The sequence below is a fragment of the Heptranchias perlo genome, chromosome 13, assembly GCF_035084215.1.
Source record: "Heptranchias perlo isolate sHepPer1 chromosome 13, sHepPer1.hap1, whole genome shotgun sequence".
NCBI lineage: Eukaryota > Metazoa > Chordata > Chondrichthyes > Hexanchiformes > Hexanchidae > Heptranchias > Heptranchias perlo.
The window spans coordinates 25,130,663-25,144,887 of record NC_090337.1 but is presented as its reverse complement, the minus strand read 5'-3'; the positions used below and the strand labels follow the sequence as shown (position 1 = coordinate 25,144,887).

The 14,225-nt window shown below is 45.5% G+C and overlaps 2 protein-coding genes across 9 annotated transcripts in view; both read right to left on the bottom strand.

Moving 5' to 3' along the window:
- lrch3 (leucine-rich repeats and calponin homology (CH) domain containing 3) overlaps positions 1-4,075 on the bottom strand; it is a 124,492-nt gene extending 120,417 nt beyond the window's left edge. For all 8 annotated transcript variants that reach the window (XM_067995171.1, XM_067995169.1, XM_067995172.1 and 5 more), the window contains exon 1: positions 3,794-4,075. In XM_067995171.1, the coding sequence (XP_067851272.1) occupies positions 3,794-4,052 (259 nt within the window). In that variant the 5' untranslated portion in view covers positions 4,053-4,075. The remainder of the gene's footprint in view (positions 1-3,793) is intronic.
- The window catches only part of rpl35a (ribosomal protein L35a), a 290,790-nt gene that overhangs the window by 161,649 nt on the left and 114,916 nt on the right, over positions 1-14,225 (bottom strand). The window lies entirely within an intron of this gene.

The window sequence follows — 14,225 nt, the reverse complement described above, 5'->3', positions numbered from 1 at the left end:
TTCAAAATTATATGGGGTTTTAAGGTAAATTGGGAAAAATTATTTTCACTGGTCAGTGGGTTGATAACCATAGGGCATAAATTTAAGATGATCACCAAAAGAACAAAGGAGAAGTTAGGAGAATTTTTTTTTATACCAAGGGTTGTTAGGATATGGAATGCCTACCAGAAACAGTGGTGGAAGCAGAACCTATAATAACTTTTAAAAGGAAAGTGGATAAATGTGAAGAAAAATTTTAATGGGCACGGGGAAAGATTAGAAGAACGGGACAAAATGAATAGCTCTTTTAGAGAGCTGGCAAAGGCACAATCGACCGAATAGCCACCTTCTCCCATAAAATTCGATGATTCTACATGCAAAAAACCTGCAGTTTCAACCACATAGTCCCCTTCGAATGATAATTGCCGAAGTTACTGGATATGTGAGTGCATTCTAATTGATAAGTGCTGGTTGTACATTCTACCCATTTTAATGTCTTTTTACAGCAGTAAACATTGGTCGGATGGCATAATGATTTAATAAACCCTTATCTGAAGTCAAAATTCTCTCTCCTATGTCCATTTATTTTCTTTTTAACAAAAAGTTTGTGTTTAAAAACATTTAAGTCTAGAATTCTACAAACCATGTAACTTGAGTAACAAAGCCCCCAATTTGACCTTTACAGAAAGCAAATCTAAGTGAATCAGTGAAATGTTCAAAAATCTTTATAATTCAAATACAACAAATAAAATAATACTTGTCTGTCACGTTATCTTATTTAAAACTCTGCTATCTGAACGTTTTTAAAAATTACTGCCACGCCTTTAATAAAGCCTTTACCCCCTCCCCCCAAACGTTCACAATTTTAAGCGGAGTGACTGAAATAGTAGTTAACAGAAGATCAAAAATGTGGCATGGAGAAGCGGAAGTGAAGCAGAAAATGTGCTTCAGTAGCAATATTTTCCTTCAAAGCTGAAGAATATGATCAATACTTTAACAATCCAAAACTTTATTATAGCTTCATAGATTTAATAAATCTCAAGTATATACTATAACCTAAGAGTGCTTAAAGTATAAAATTAAAAAATGAATTAACATTCTCTCTCATATTTAACAATGGATTTCTTAAGATTATATTCAAAATCCAAATCTTCCCACATAGCATCTGGGATCAAAAGCAAAATATATTTTTGACCGTAGCCTGCTGCGCGCAGCCAGGGTGGTATTAGGTTCTGTGGGCAGCCAAGGTTTAGAGGTCAGAGATTCACCTGGTCACTATGAACTGGCTCAAAATAATCTTTGACATCAGGTTTTAGCTAATCAAAACCAAACTTTTTACTAGCTGTTCCCTCATTCAGAAGGGCAGTGGGAACAGAGAGGCTGAAGAAATAAATAGATTGTTAAATGCTGTATATAAAAAAGTTAATGGTAATTAATGCATTAATAATGAGGTAGGTGGAAAGAGAATAAATGAATGGAAGCAAATGGGAAGGCAGGCAAGTAGAAATGTTTAAAACTTTTTAATCTGAAATTGTTTATTTTTTTTGTTTACGGTTAATGTCACAGCAATAAAACTAATAAAGGTACTTGCAAGTAAGAAGTAATGTTTATTTCAGTTTCATAGCATGTGAGATGAAAACTTAAGAAATCAACCAGCACAGTGAGACTGAAATTTCTTGGACCTACTGGTAACCTTACTCAAAAAAAGTTAAAATCCTGAATTTGCAGGTTTCGGAAATAATGCTGGTGACATTCCAGCTCAAACCATACACATTCTCCCACCAGACTACACTACACAGTAGAATTGAAGTATAGTATTTGAGCATTACAACTGTAAACTTGTAAGTGAACAGGACATCCTTAAATACAGAATCACTCCTCAATGTTTCAAGTACAAATTGGAAAAGCATATAGAATATTGAGGAATCTAGTGAATATTATGCATTCCTTAATATTGGTATTGTTAACCAATTGTTAATTGATTTTCAAGACCATTGAACATGCTGGGCCGGAATTTTGTTTTGCTCCTTATCACTAGAAATTATGTTTTTCAGACAAGCCAAATTAGCTTTATTTTTGAGAGGTAGAGGTTGAATGGAATTCACTGCATGCGAAGCACTTTGAGTCATAATAAGGTGCTATATAAATGCAAGTTTTTAAAAACTTTATGTAACTGTTACTGAAACAAAAACTTGTGTTTCGAAATTTTAAAATTCTGAACATTTTCACAGATTGCAAATTGATAAAAATTGGCATTGAAAAATGAGAGCACAGTAGCCTTACACGGAACATTGCTCTTTTGTCAAGAAGCTAGCAAAGGCCTTTGGCAACATCATCCACACACGGGTCAGCTTCCACATGCATGCTTACGACACCAAGCTCTACCTCTCTCAACCCTTCCACTGCCTCTGTTTGACTGCCTGTCTGACATCCGGTCGCAGATGAGACGATATTTCCTTCAGTTAAATAATGAGAAGACTTAAGCCATTGACTTCAGCCCACGCCACAAACTTGTCACCCTTGCCACCGATTCCATCCTCCTCCCCAGCCATTAGCTCAGACTGAATCCAACAGTTCGCAATCGCCATCACAAAGACTCCCAACTCCAAGACATCATCCACCTCCACCCCTGCCTCTGACACCTCCACACTCGACTATTCTAATGTTCTCCTTGCTGACCTCCCATCCTCCACCCTCTATAAACTAACAGTTCATCCAAAACTCTGCCACCCATAGCCTATCCTGGAAGAGGTACCGCTCACCCATCACCCCTGTCCTCAGCCTTTTTTGGCTCCCTGTCCCCTAACGTCTCCAATTTAAAATTCTCATTGTATTTAAATCCCTTCACCCCTTTGTTGATTTACTTGTTTACTATACACTAGTGTTGATGGTCATCATACATTGCAGGGTTTTTTTTTAAAAAGCATTAATACGCATCACAACTATCTGGAAATGCTGGATTGAGGGATCCTGTGGTGAGATTAACTGGCAGAACAGGCACAATGGGCTAAATGGCCTACTCCTGCTCCTATGTTCCAATGTAATTAAACTCTCAATTGAGTCTGAAGGTTTGGCAGGAAGGATTAGAGTCATACAAGATACAGTTGGAGCCATGCCAAAAGCCATAAGTTTAAAGTTACATGAACAGTAGATAATTCAACATCTTGACCATTTGTAATGAACTATGATTGAGTAATATCCAATGCTATACGCTGTGTTGCCTCTTCCATATTTTCACAGCTGGATACATATTTTAGTCTATTTTGGTGTGACCTTTAACACTGAATATGTCATTCTCCTACTATCATGTTAATTATAGCATATGGTTGGAATCAATTTAGAATGATGCAAATTATGTTATGAAAATATTTGATCGTAAATTAACATAACTAAAAACGTTTCAAATTACTTAGGAACGAGCAATAACAACATCGTTGCTCGTTACTTCGTCACTGGCGAGTTACCGATGAGGAAAACTAACCAAAACGCACCGCTCCATCTAATTAAGGATCTGGGTAATTGCCTCTCATTGACACCATTTAATGTGTATTTTTGGTGACATTGACGTGGTTGCAGAACAGTCGGCGAACGACTGTTGTAAGTCGAACTTTCAGTGCGTGCGTGTCCCCTCCCCTGCGCGTGCCCAAGGCCCTGGCTCACTCGCGAGCACCCTGCTCGTGCCCGTACGCACCGTGCCTCCCCCTTTTTAAATTGTATTAATTACAACATTCTTTTAATTCAGTTCGAACCAAACGACCTGCGACCTTCTATCGCCCCAGCCAACGAGCCTCTCCGCCTGCGTGCTCTCGCTCACCCGACTGCGTGGTGTCCGTCAGGTCCTGGTTCACCGCGCTCCTCGGGAACTCCTTCAGTTTCCTCCCGCTGAAGTTCAACACGCCCGTCGCGGCAGCTTCCTCCAGCGCTCTCTCTAAACTCCTGTTCCAAGGGACGTGAGCAGACCCGGGACCATTGTGACCGCTGCCTCCTCCTCCTCCGCCAAATCCGTTCAATCCTCCGACACCACCGCCTGCTATCCCGAGCTGACACTCCGACATCAACATCGCCGCCGCCATTATAGACCTGGGTCAGCACTGCGCAGGTGCCAACAGCCGACCAAACTGCGCGTGTGCGGTGAATTACATATGACGTCTATCAGCAGACACTAACTTGTGAGTGAGGCAGAGTATCAAGTGCAAAACACAAGAGGTGTTTGGTTTATAAATGCAACTTCTATCACTCAAAGTCTGACACTCAATCTTTATTTCACATAAACAACAGTCAGGTTTGAAGGAGGTTAGCAGGTAGTGAAACACGAGAGTGAGAAAGTGCAGACCTTGCATGTCAAAGGCATTGGGAGTAGTCATGCAGGATTGGCTTGTGGAATGAGAACACAGTGACATTCCTGGCTTTGACTGAACCTCAGCACACCCGGTCACTTTGCGCCTTGCTAAAGCGTCCCCGCCCAAACCGCCGCGCAGATGGTTTGGCCCGTATCACATGTCATACTTGGTCTTTCTTGCTACTCTGGCATCTTTTACTCTTGATGTGGAGATGCCGGTGATGGACTGGGGTGGACAAATGTAAGGAATCTTACAACACCAGGTTATAGTCCAACAGTTTTATTTGAAAAGCACAAGCTTTCGGACGCTTTCACACTCACCTGACGAAGGAGAAAGCCTCCGAAAGCTTGTGATTTTCAAATAAAACTGTTGGACTATCTTTTACTCTGTTCAATGCCTCCCGCCGCTTTTAAAATCTTGGTTGTCTGCCATCCACCTCAAGCCCTACCTTGCGTTTCTCCCCCAAGACATCCACCCTCAGCCTCAGCTTCAACCCCAAGTGACTTGGTGATATCAATCTTCATTCCCTATGCTTTCTCTATCCTCTAAATCCACTGTTCTCCCCTCCCTAAATTTCTCCTCCATATAAACTCCCCTATACATGTTCAGTCATCTTTTGAACTTGCCTTCACTCCTGTCATCCCAATCACCAACAAAGCCTTCTGTGACATGCCTCCCTTCTATCTCTCTGAATCCCTCCAATCAAGTTTCTAACCTTTCCACAGCACTGAAATGGCCCTAATCAAAGTCATGAATGACATTCGTTATGACTGATCATGGTGCACTATCCCTCCTCTCTGCAGCCTTTGACGTGATCAATTGCACTATCCTCTTCCTCTCCCCCCCCCCCTCCACCTTTCAAGCGCAAGCCATGTCCTCTGATTCTATTCTATACAGGTGGAATAGCTTGTCATGGTCTACATTAGTCCCTTTAGAATCCTAAAAACAGCACTTACTTTTGGCTTGGCATCCATTTTTCCTTATGTCTCTGTGTACACCTTGGGACCTTTTTCTATATTAAGGGGAATATATAATTGCAAGTTGTTTAGCAGTGCTGGGTGGTGTCTAGCGTTTGCAGGGGTAGGGAAGAAAAGGTACCCAGGAGCCACGATAGCAACCCCAAATGGTCCAACAGGAGGTAATGGCGACCATTCAGAAAGAAAGTGGAAGGGTTACCACTGATAATAGGAAACTGCAGTCTTGCTCACACACAGAGTTCCAGAAAATATATGGGGCCTGAAGGCCCAGTTTAATTATTGCGGCTGTGACTGAGCACAACTTTAGTCCCTGCCAGAAGAAAAACTGTTGGCAGATTTAGAGCATTTCACAATTACTGATGAGGAAGGTATTTGACCTATCTTAATTCATCCATCAAGAAGCACTTCAGATTCTCCCTATTTAAGCATCTAATTGTTTCTTAACTGATTTCAGGGCTTTTGCCTTCATGTGTCTATCTGAAAGTCCATTCCAAATGTTAATTTTTTGTGTGAAGTAGTACTTAAGAACATAAAAAATAGGATCAGGAGTAGGCCATATGGCCCCTTGAGCCTGCTCCGCCATTCAATAAGATCATGGCTGATCTTTGACCTCAACTCCACTTTCCCGCCCTATCCCCAAATCCCTTGATTCCCCGAGAGTCCAAAAATCCATCTATCTTGGCCTTGAATATACACAATGACTAAGCATCCACAGCCCTCTGTGGTAGAGAATTCCAAAGATTCACAACCATCTGAGTAAAGAAATTTCTCCTCATCTCAGTCCTAAATGGCTGACCCTTATCCTGAGATTATGCCCCCTAGTTCTAGACTCTCCAGCCAGGCAGCCTGTTATCAGTTCTTTGTTTTTCAGAAATCAGTAGTGAACTAAGTACTCAAAGTGTGGTTTGACCAGAGCACAGCACAACTTCCTCTGACATGTTTTGGCTAAGTGGTTCAGCATTTTATTGGCTTTGTTGATTGCTGCTCTGCAATGTTGCGTCTACAAAGACTCCTAGGTCTCTCAAGACCTTTAATTATTTCAACACCATTCACAGAGTATGTGTGTTGCCCATCTTTTCTTCCTGTGTTCAATACTTTATACTTGTCAGCATTAAATTTCATCTGCCATTGTTCTGCTCACAAACATATTTTGTCCAACTCATTCTGTAATTTCTGAGCTGCCTTCTTCGATTCCACTCCCCTCCTGGTTTGGTATTATCTGCAAATTTGACTAATTTGCATTGAGTTTCTGAATCTGAATTCTGAATTAATGTAAATTATAAACTGTAGTTGTCCCAACAGTGAGCCTGGGGCACCACATTTTGTACTCCACCCCTCTCCCACCCAGATGTAACTCCTCCAACAACCACTCATTGTTTTCTATCCTTCAGCTATTTACCTTGCATCTCTACAGATTTGAACTGAAGTAGTAGCCATTTGTAAGTCTAGGTACACTATGTTATAGGCACTTTATAATTTATTTGGACTTTCACCTAGAATCATAGAAAGGTTACAGCAAGGAAGGAGGCCATTCGGCCCATCGAGTCTATGCCGGCTCTATGCAAGAGCAATCCAGCTAGTCCAATTCCCCTGCCCTTTCCCCGTAGCTCCCCAAATTTTTTCCTTTCAAGTACTTACCCAATTTCCTTTTGAAAGCGATGATTGAATCTGCCTCCACCACCCCCTCAGGCAGTGCATTCCGGATCTTAACCTTGCCGTGTAATAAAAGTTTTTCCTCATATCACCTTTGGTTCTTTTGCCAATCACCTTAAATCAATGTCCTCTGGTTCTTGACCCTTGCACCAATGGGAACAGTTTCTCTCTATCTACTCTGTCTAGACCCTTCATGATTTTTAATACATCTACCAATTGTTTTTATTCGTTCATGGGATGTGGGCGTCGCTGGCAAGGCCAGCATTTATTGCCCATCCCTAATTGCCCTTGGGAAGTTGGCGGTGAACCGCCTTCTTGAACCGCTGCAGTCCGTATGGTGAAGGCTGTCCCAAAGTGCTGTTAGGTAGGGAGTTCGAGGATTTTGACCCAGCAATGATGATGGAACGGTGATATATTTCCAAGTTGGGATGGTGTATAACTTGGAAGGGAACGTGCAGGTGGTGTTGTTCCCATGTGTCTGCTGCCCTTGTCCTTCTAGGTGGGTTTGGGAGGTGCCGTCGAAGAAGCCTTGGTGAGTTGCTGCAGTGCATCCGGTGGAATGTACACACTGCAGCCACGGTGTGCCGCTGGTGGAGGGACTGAACGTTTAGGATGGTGGATAGGGTGCCAATCAAGCGGGCTGCTTTGTCCTGGATGGTGTCGAGCTTCTTGAGTGTTGTTGGAGCTGCACTCATCCAGGCACGTGGAGAGTATTCCATCACACTCCTGACTTGTGCCTTGTAGATGGTGGAAAGGCTTTGGGGAGTCAGGAGGTGAGTCACTCGCCGCAGAATACCAAGCCTCTGACCTGCTCTTGTAGCCAAAGTATTTATGTGGCTGGTCCAGTTAAGTTTCTGGTCAATGGTGACCCCCAGGATGTTGGTGGTGGGGGATTTGGTGATGGTAATGCATTGAATGTCATGGGGGAGTGGTTAGATTCTCTCTTGTTGGAGATGGTCATTGCCTGGCACTTATCTGGCGCGAATGTTACTTGCCACTTATCAGCCCAAGCCTGGATATTGCTGCATGCGGGCACGGACTGCTTCATTATCTGAGGGGTTGCGAATGGAACTGAACACTGTGCAATCATCAGCGAACATCCCCATTTCTGACCTTATGATGGAGGGAAGGTATTTAATGAAGCAACTGAAGACAGTTGGGCCTTGGACAACGCCCTGAGGGACTCCTGCAGCAATGTCCTGGGGTTGAGATGATTGCCCTTCAACAACCACTACCATCTTCCTTTGTGCTCGGTATGGCTCCAGCCGCTGGAGAGTTTTCCCCCTGATTCCCATTGACTTCAATTTTACTAGGGCTCCTTGGTGTCACACTTGGTCAAATGCTGCCTTGATGTCAAGGGCAGTTACTCTCACCTCACCTCTGGAATTCAGCTCTTTTGTCCAAGTTTGGGCCAAGGCTGTAATGAGGTCTGGAGCCGAGTGGTCCTGGTGGAACCCATACTGAGCATCGGTGAGCAGGTTATTGGTGAGTAAGTGCCGCTTGATAGCACTGTCGACAACACCTTCCATCACTTTGCTGACGATTGAGAGTAGACTGATGGGGCGGTAATTGGCCGGATTGGATTTGTCCTGCTTTTTGTGGATAGGACATACCTGGGCAATTTTCCACATTGTCGGGTAGATGCCAGTGTTGTAGCTGTACTGGAACAGCTTGGCTAGAGGCGCAGCTAGTTCTGGAGCACAAGTCTTCAGCACTACAGCCGGGATGTTGTCGGGGCCCATAGCCTTTGTTGTATCCAGTGTACTCAGCTGTTTTTTGATATCACGTGGAGTGAATTGAATTGGCTGAAGACTGGCTTCTGTGATGGTGGGGATATTGGGAGGTCGAGGTGGATCATCCACTCGGCACTTCTGGCTGAAGATGGTTGCAAATGCTTCAGCCTTGTCTTTTGCACTCACGTGCTGGACTCTGCCATCATTGAGGATGGGAATGTTTACAGAGCCTCCTCCTCCCATTAGTTGTTTAATTGTCCACCACCATTCACGACTGGATGTGGCAGGACTGCAGAGCTTTGATCTGATCCGTTGGCTGTGGAATCACTTAGCTCTGTCTATAGCATATTGCTTTCACTGTTTATCGTACATGTAGTCCTGTGTTGTAGCTTCATCAGGTTGGCACCTCATTTTTAGGTACGCCTGGTGCTGCTCCTGGCATGCTCTTCTACACTCCTCATTGAACCAGGGTTGATCCCTTGGCTTGTTGGTGATGTAAGAGTGAGGAATATGCAGGGCCATGAGGTTATAGATTGTGCTGGAAAACAAATTTGCTGCTGCTGATGGCCCACAGCACCTCATGGATGCCCAGTTTTGAGCTGCCAGATTTGTTCTGAATTTATCCCATTTGGCACGATGGTAGTGCCACACAACACGTTGGATGGTGTCCTCAGTGCAAAGACGGGACTTCTTCTTCACGAAGACTGTGCGGTGGTCATTCCTACCAATACTGTCATGGACAGATACATGTGCGACAGGTAGATTGGTAAGGACAAGGTCAAATAGCTTTTTCCCCTCATGTTGGTTTGCTCACCACCTGCCGCAGGCCCAGGCTGGCAGCTATGTCGTTCAGAACTTGGCCAGCTCAGTCAGTAGTGGTACTACCGAGCCACTCTTGGTGATGGACATTGACATCCCCCACCCAGAGTACATTCTGGACGCTTGTTACCCTCAGTGCTTCCTCCAAGTGGTGCTCAACATGGAGGAGGACTAATTCATCAGCTGAGGGAGGGTGGTAGGTGGTAATCAACAGGAGGTTTCCTTGCCCATGTTTGACCTGATGCCATGAGATTTCATGGGGTCCAGTCAATGTTGAGGACTCCCAGGGCCACTCCCTCCTGACTGTATATCACTGTACCACCACCTCTGGTGGGTCTGTCCTGCTCGTGGGACAGGACATACCCAGGGCTGGTGATGGAAGAGTCTGGGACGTTGCCTGAAAGGTATGATTCTGTGAGTATGGCTATGTCAGGCTGTTGCTTGACTAGTCTGTGGGTCAGCTCTCCCAATTTTGGTACAAGTCCCCAGCTGTTAGCGAGGAGGACTTTGCAGGGTCGACTGGGCTTGGTTTGCCTTTGTCGTGTCCGGTGCCGAGTGGTCTGTCCGGTTTTATTCTTATGACTTTTTGTAGCAGGATTGTACAACTGAGTGGCTTGCTCGGCCATTTCAGAGGGCGATTAAGAATCAACCACATTGCTGTGGGTCTGGAGTCGCATATAGGCCAGACCGGGTAAGGACGGCAGGTTTCCTTCCCTAAAGGACATTAGTGAACCTCCTCTCAACCTTCTCTGTTCCAAGGAGAACAACCCAGCTTCTCCAGTTTATCCACGTAACTAAAGTCCCTCATCCCTGGAAACATTCTAATAAAACTCTTCTGCACTCTAAGGCCTTCACAGCTCTCCTAAAGTGTGGTGCCCAGAACGGGACACAATACTCCAGTTGTGGCCGAACCAGAGTTTTATAAAAGGTTCATCATCACTTCCTTGCTTTTATACTCTATGCCTCTATTTATAAAGCCCAGGATCCCGTATGCTTTTTTAAACACTTTCACAACCTGCCCTGCCACCTTCAACAATTTGTGTACATTTACCCCCAGATCTCTGTTCTTGTATCTCTTTTAGAATTGTGCCCTATAGTTTATATTGCCTCTCCTCATGCTTCCTACCAAAATATTTCCCCTTGTATTTTTCTGCATTAAACTTCATCTGCCACGTGTCCGCCTATGCCACCAGCCTCTTTGTGTCCTCCTGAAGTCTATCACTATCCTCCTCACTGTTCTCTACACTTCCAAGTTTTGTGTCATCTGCAAACTCTGAAATTGTGCCCTGTATACCCAAGTCCAAGTCATTATTATTTATCAAGAAAAGCAGTGGTCCTCGTACCATCCCCTGGGGAACACAACTGTACATCTCAATCCGGTCTGAAAAACTGTTCACTACAACTCTCTGTTTCCTGTTACTTAGCCAATTCTGTATCCATGCTGCTACTGCCCCTTTTATTCCATGGGCTTCAATCTTGATGACAAGCCTATTATACGGCACTTTATGAAAAGCCTTTTGAAAGCTCATATACACATCAACCGCATTGCCCTCATTTACCCTCTCTGTTACCTCATCAAAAAACACTATCAAGTTAGTGAAACACGATTTGCCTTTAACAAATCCATGCCAGCTTTCCCTAATCAATCCACACTTGTCCAAGTGACTACTAATTCTATCCCGGATTATCGTTTCTAAAAGTTTCCCCACCAAGGTTAAACTGACTGGCCGATAGTTGCTGGGTTTATCCTTACACCCTTTTTTGAATAAGGATGTAACATTTGCAATTCTCCCGTCCTCTGGCACCACCCCTGTATCTACAGATGTTTGGAAGATTATGGCCAGTACCTCCACAATTTCCACCCTTACTTCCCTCAGCAATCTAGGATGCATCCCATCCAGACCGGGTGACTAATCCACTTTAAGTACAGCTAGCCTTTCCAGTTACTCCCCTTTATCAATTTTTAGCCCATCCAATATCGCAACTTCATCTTCCTTTACCGAGACTCTGGCTGTATCTTCTTCCTTGGTAAAGGCAGATGCAAAGTACTCATTAAGTACCTCGGCTATGCCCACTGCCTCCATAAGTAGATCTCCTTTTTGGTCCCTAATCGGCCCCATCTCACTACCTCTTTTTTTTTATTCGTTCACGGGATGTGGGCGTCGCTGGCAAGGCCGGCATTTATTGCCCATCCCTAATTGCCCTCGAGAAGGTGGTGGTGAGCCGCCTTCTTGAACCGCTGCAGTCCGTGTGGTGACGGTTCTCCCACAGTGCTGTTAGGAAGGGAGTTCCAGGATTTTCACCCAGCGACAATGAAGGAACGGCGATATATTTCCAAGTCGGGATGGTGTGTGACTTGGAGGAGAACGTGCAGGTGGTGTTGTTCCCATGCGCCTGCTGCCCTTGTCCTTCTAGGTGGTAGAGGTCGCGGGTTTGGGAAGTGCTGTCGAAGAAGCCTTGGCGAGTTGCTGCAGTGCATCCTGTGGATGGTGCACACTGCAGCCACAGTGCGCCGGTGGTGGATGGGGTGCCAATCAAGCTGGCTGCTTTATCTTGGATGGTGTCGAGCTTCTTGAGTGTTGTTGGAGCTGCACTCATCCAGGCAAGTGGAGAGTATTCCATCACACTCCTGACTTGTGCCTTGTAGATGGTGGAAAGGCTTTGGGGAGTCAGGAGGTGAGTCACTCGCCGCAGAATACCCAGCCTCTGACCTGCTCTCGTAGCCACAGTATTTATATGGCTGGTCCAGTTAAGTTTCTGGTCAATGGTGACCCCCAGGATGTTGATGGTGGGGGATTTGGCGATGGTAATGCCGTTGAATGTCAAGGGGAGGTGGTTAGACTCTCTCTTGTTGGAGATGGTCATTGCCTGGCACTTATCTGGCGCGAATGTTACTTGCCACTTATCAGCCCAAGCCTGGATGTTGTCCAGGTCTTGCTGCATGCAGGCTCCGACTGCTTCATTATCTGAGGGGTTGCGAATGGAACTGAACACTGTGCAGTCATCAGCGAACATCCCCATTTCTGATCTTATGATGGAGGGAAGGTCATTGATGAAGCAGCTGAAGATGGTTGGGCCTAGGACACTGCCCTGAGGAACTCCTGCAGCAATGCCCTGGGGCTGAGATGCTTGGCCTCCAACAACCACTGCCATCTTCCTTTGTGCTAGGTATGACTCCAGCCACTGGAGAGTTTTCCCCCTGATTCCCATTGACTTCAATTTTACTAGGGCTCCTTGGTGCCACACTCGGTCAAATGCTGCCTTGATGTCAAGGGCAGTCACTCTCACCTCACCTCTGGAATTCAGCTCTTTTGTCCATCTTTGGACCAAGGCTGTAATGAGGTCTGGAGCCGAGTGGTCCTCGCGGAACCGAAACTGAGCATCGGTGAGGAGGTTATTGGTGAGTAAGTGCCGCTTAATAGCACTGTCGACGACACCTTCCATCACTTTGCTGATGATTGAGAGTAGACTGATAGGGCGGTAATTGGCCGGATTGGATTTGTCCTGCTTTTTGTGGACAGGACATACCTGGGCAATTTTCCACATTGTTGGGTGGATGCCAGTGTTGTAGCTGTACTGGAACAGCTTGGCTAGAGGCGCAGCTAGTTCTGGAGCACAAGTCTTCAGCACTACAGCTGGGATGTTGTCAGGGCCCATAGCCTTTGCTGTATCCAGTGCACTCAGCCGTTTCTTGATATCACGTGGAGTGAATCGAATTGGCCGAAGACTGGCTTCCGTGATGGTGGGGATATCGGGAGGAGGCTGAGATGGATTATCCACTCGGCACTTCTGGCTGAAGATGGTTGCAAACGCTTCAGCCTTGTCTTTTGCACTCACGTGCTGGACTCCGCCATCATTGAGAATGGGGATGTTTGCAGAGCCTCCTCCTCCCGTTAGTTGTTTAATTGTCCACCACCATTCACGACTGGATGTGGCAGGACTGCAGAGCTTTGATCTGATCCGTTGGTTGTGGAATCGCTTAGCTCTGTCTATAGCATGTTGCTTCCACTGTTTAGCATGCATGTAGTCCTGAGTTGTAGCTTCACCAGGTTGGCACCTCATTTTTAGGTACGCCTGGTGCTGCTCCTGGCATGCTCTTCTACACTCCTCATTGAACCAGGGTTGATCCCCTGGCTTGTTGGTAATGGTAGAGTGAGGAATATGCCGGGCCATGAGGTTACAGATTGTGCTGGAATACAATTCTGCTGCTGCTGATGGCCCACAGCGCCTCATGGATGCCCAGTTTTGAGCTGCTAGATCTGTTCTGAATCTATCCCATTTAGCACGGTGGTAGTGCCACACAACACGTTGGATGGTGTCCTCAGTGCGAAGACGGGATTTCATCTCCACGAGGACTGTGCGGTGGTCACTCCTACCAATACTGTCATGGACAGATACATTTGCGACAGGTAGATTGGTGAGGACGAGGTCAAGTAAGTTTTTCCCTCGTGTTGGTTCGCTCACCACCTGCCGCAGGCCCAGTCTAGCAGCTATGTCCTTCAGGACTCGGCCAGCTCGGTCAGTAGTGGTGCTACCGAGCCACTCTTGGTGATGGACATTGAAGTCCCCCACCCAGAGTACATTTTGTGCCCTTGCTACCCTCAGTGCTTCCTCCAAGTGGTGTTCAACATGGAGGAGGACTGATTCATCAGCTGAGGGAGGACGGTAGGTGGTAATCAGCAGGAGGTTTCCTTGCCCATGTTTGACCTGATGCCATGAGATTT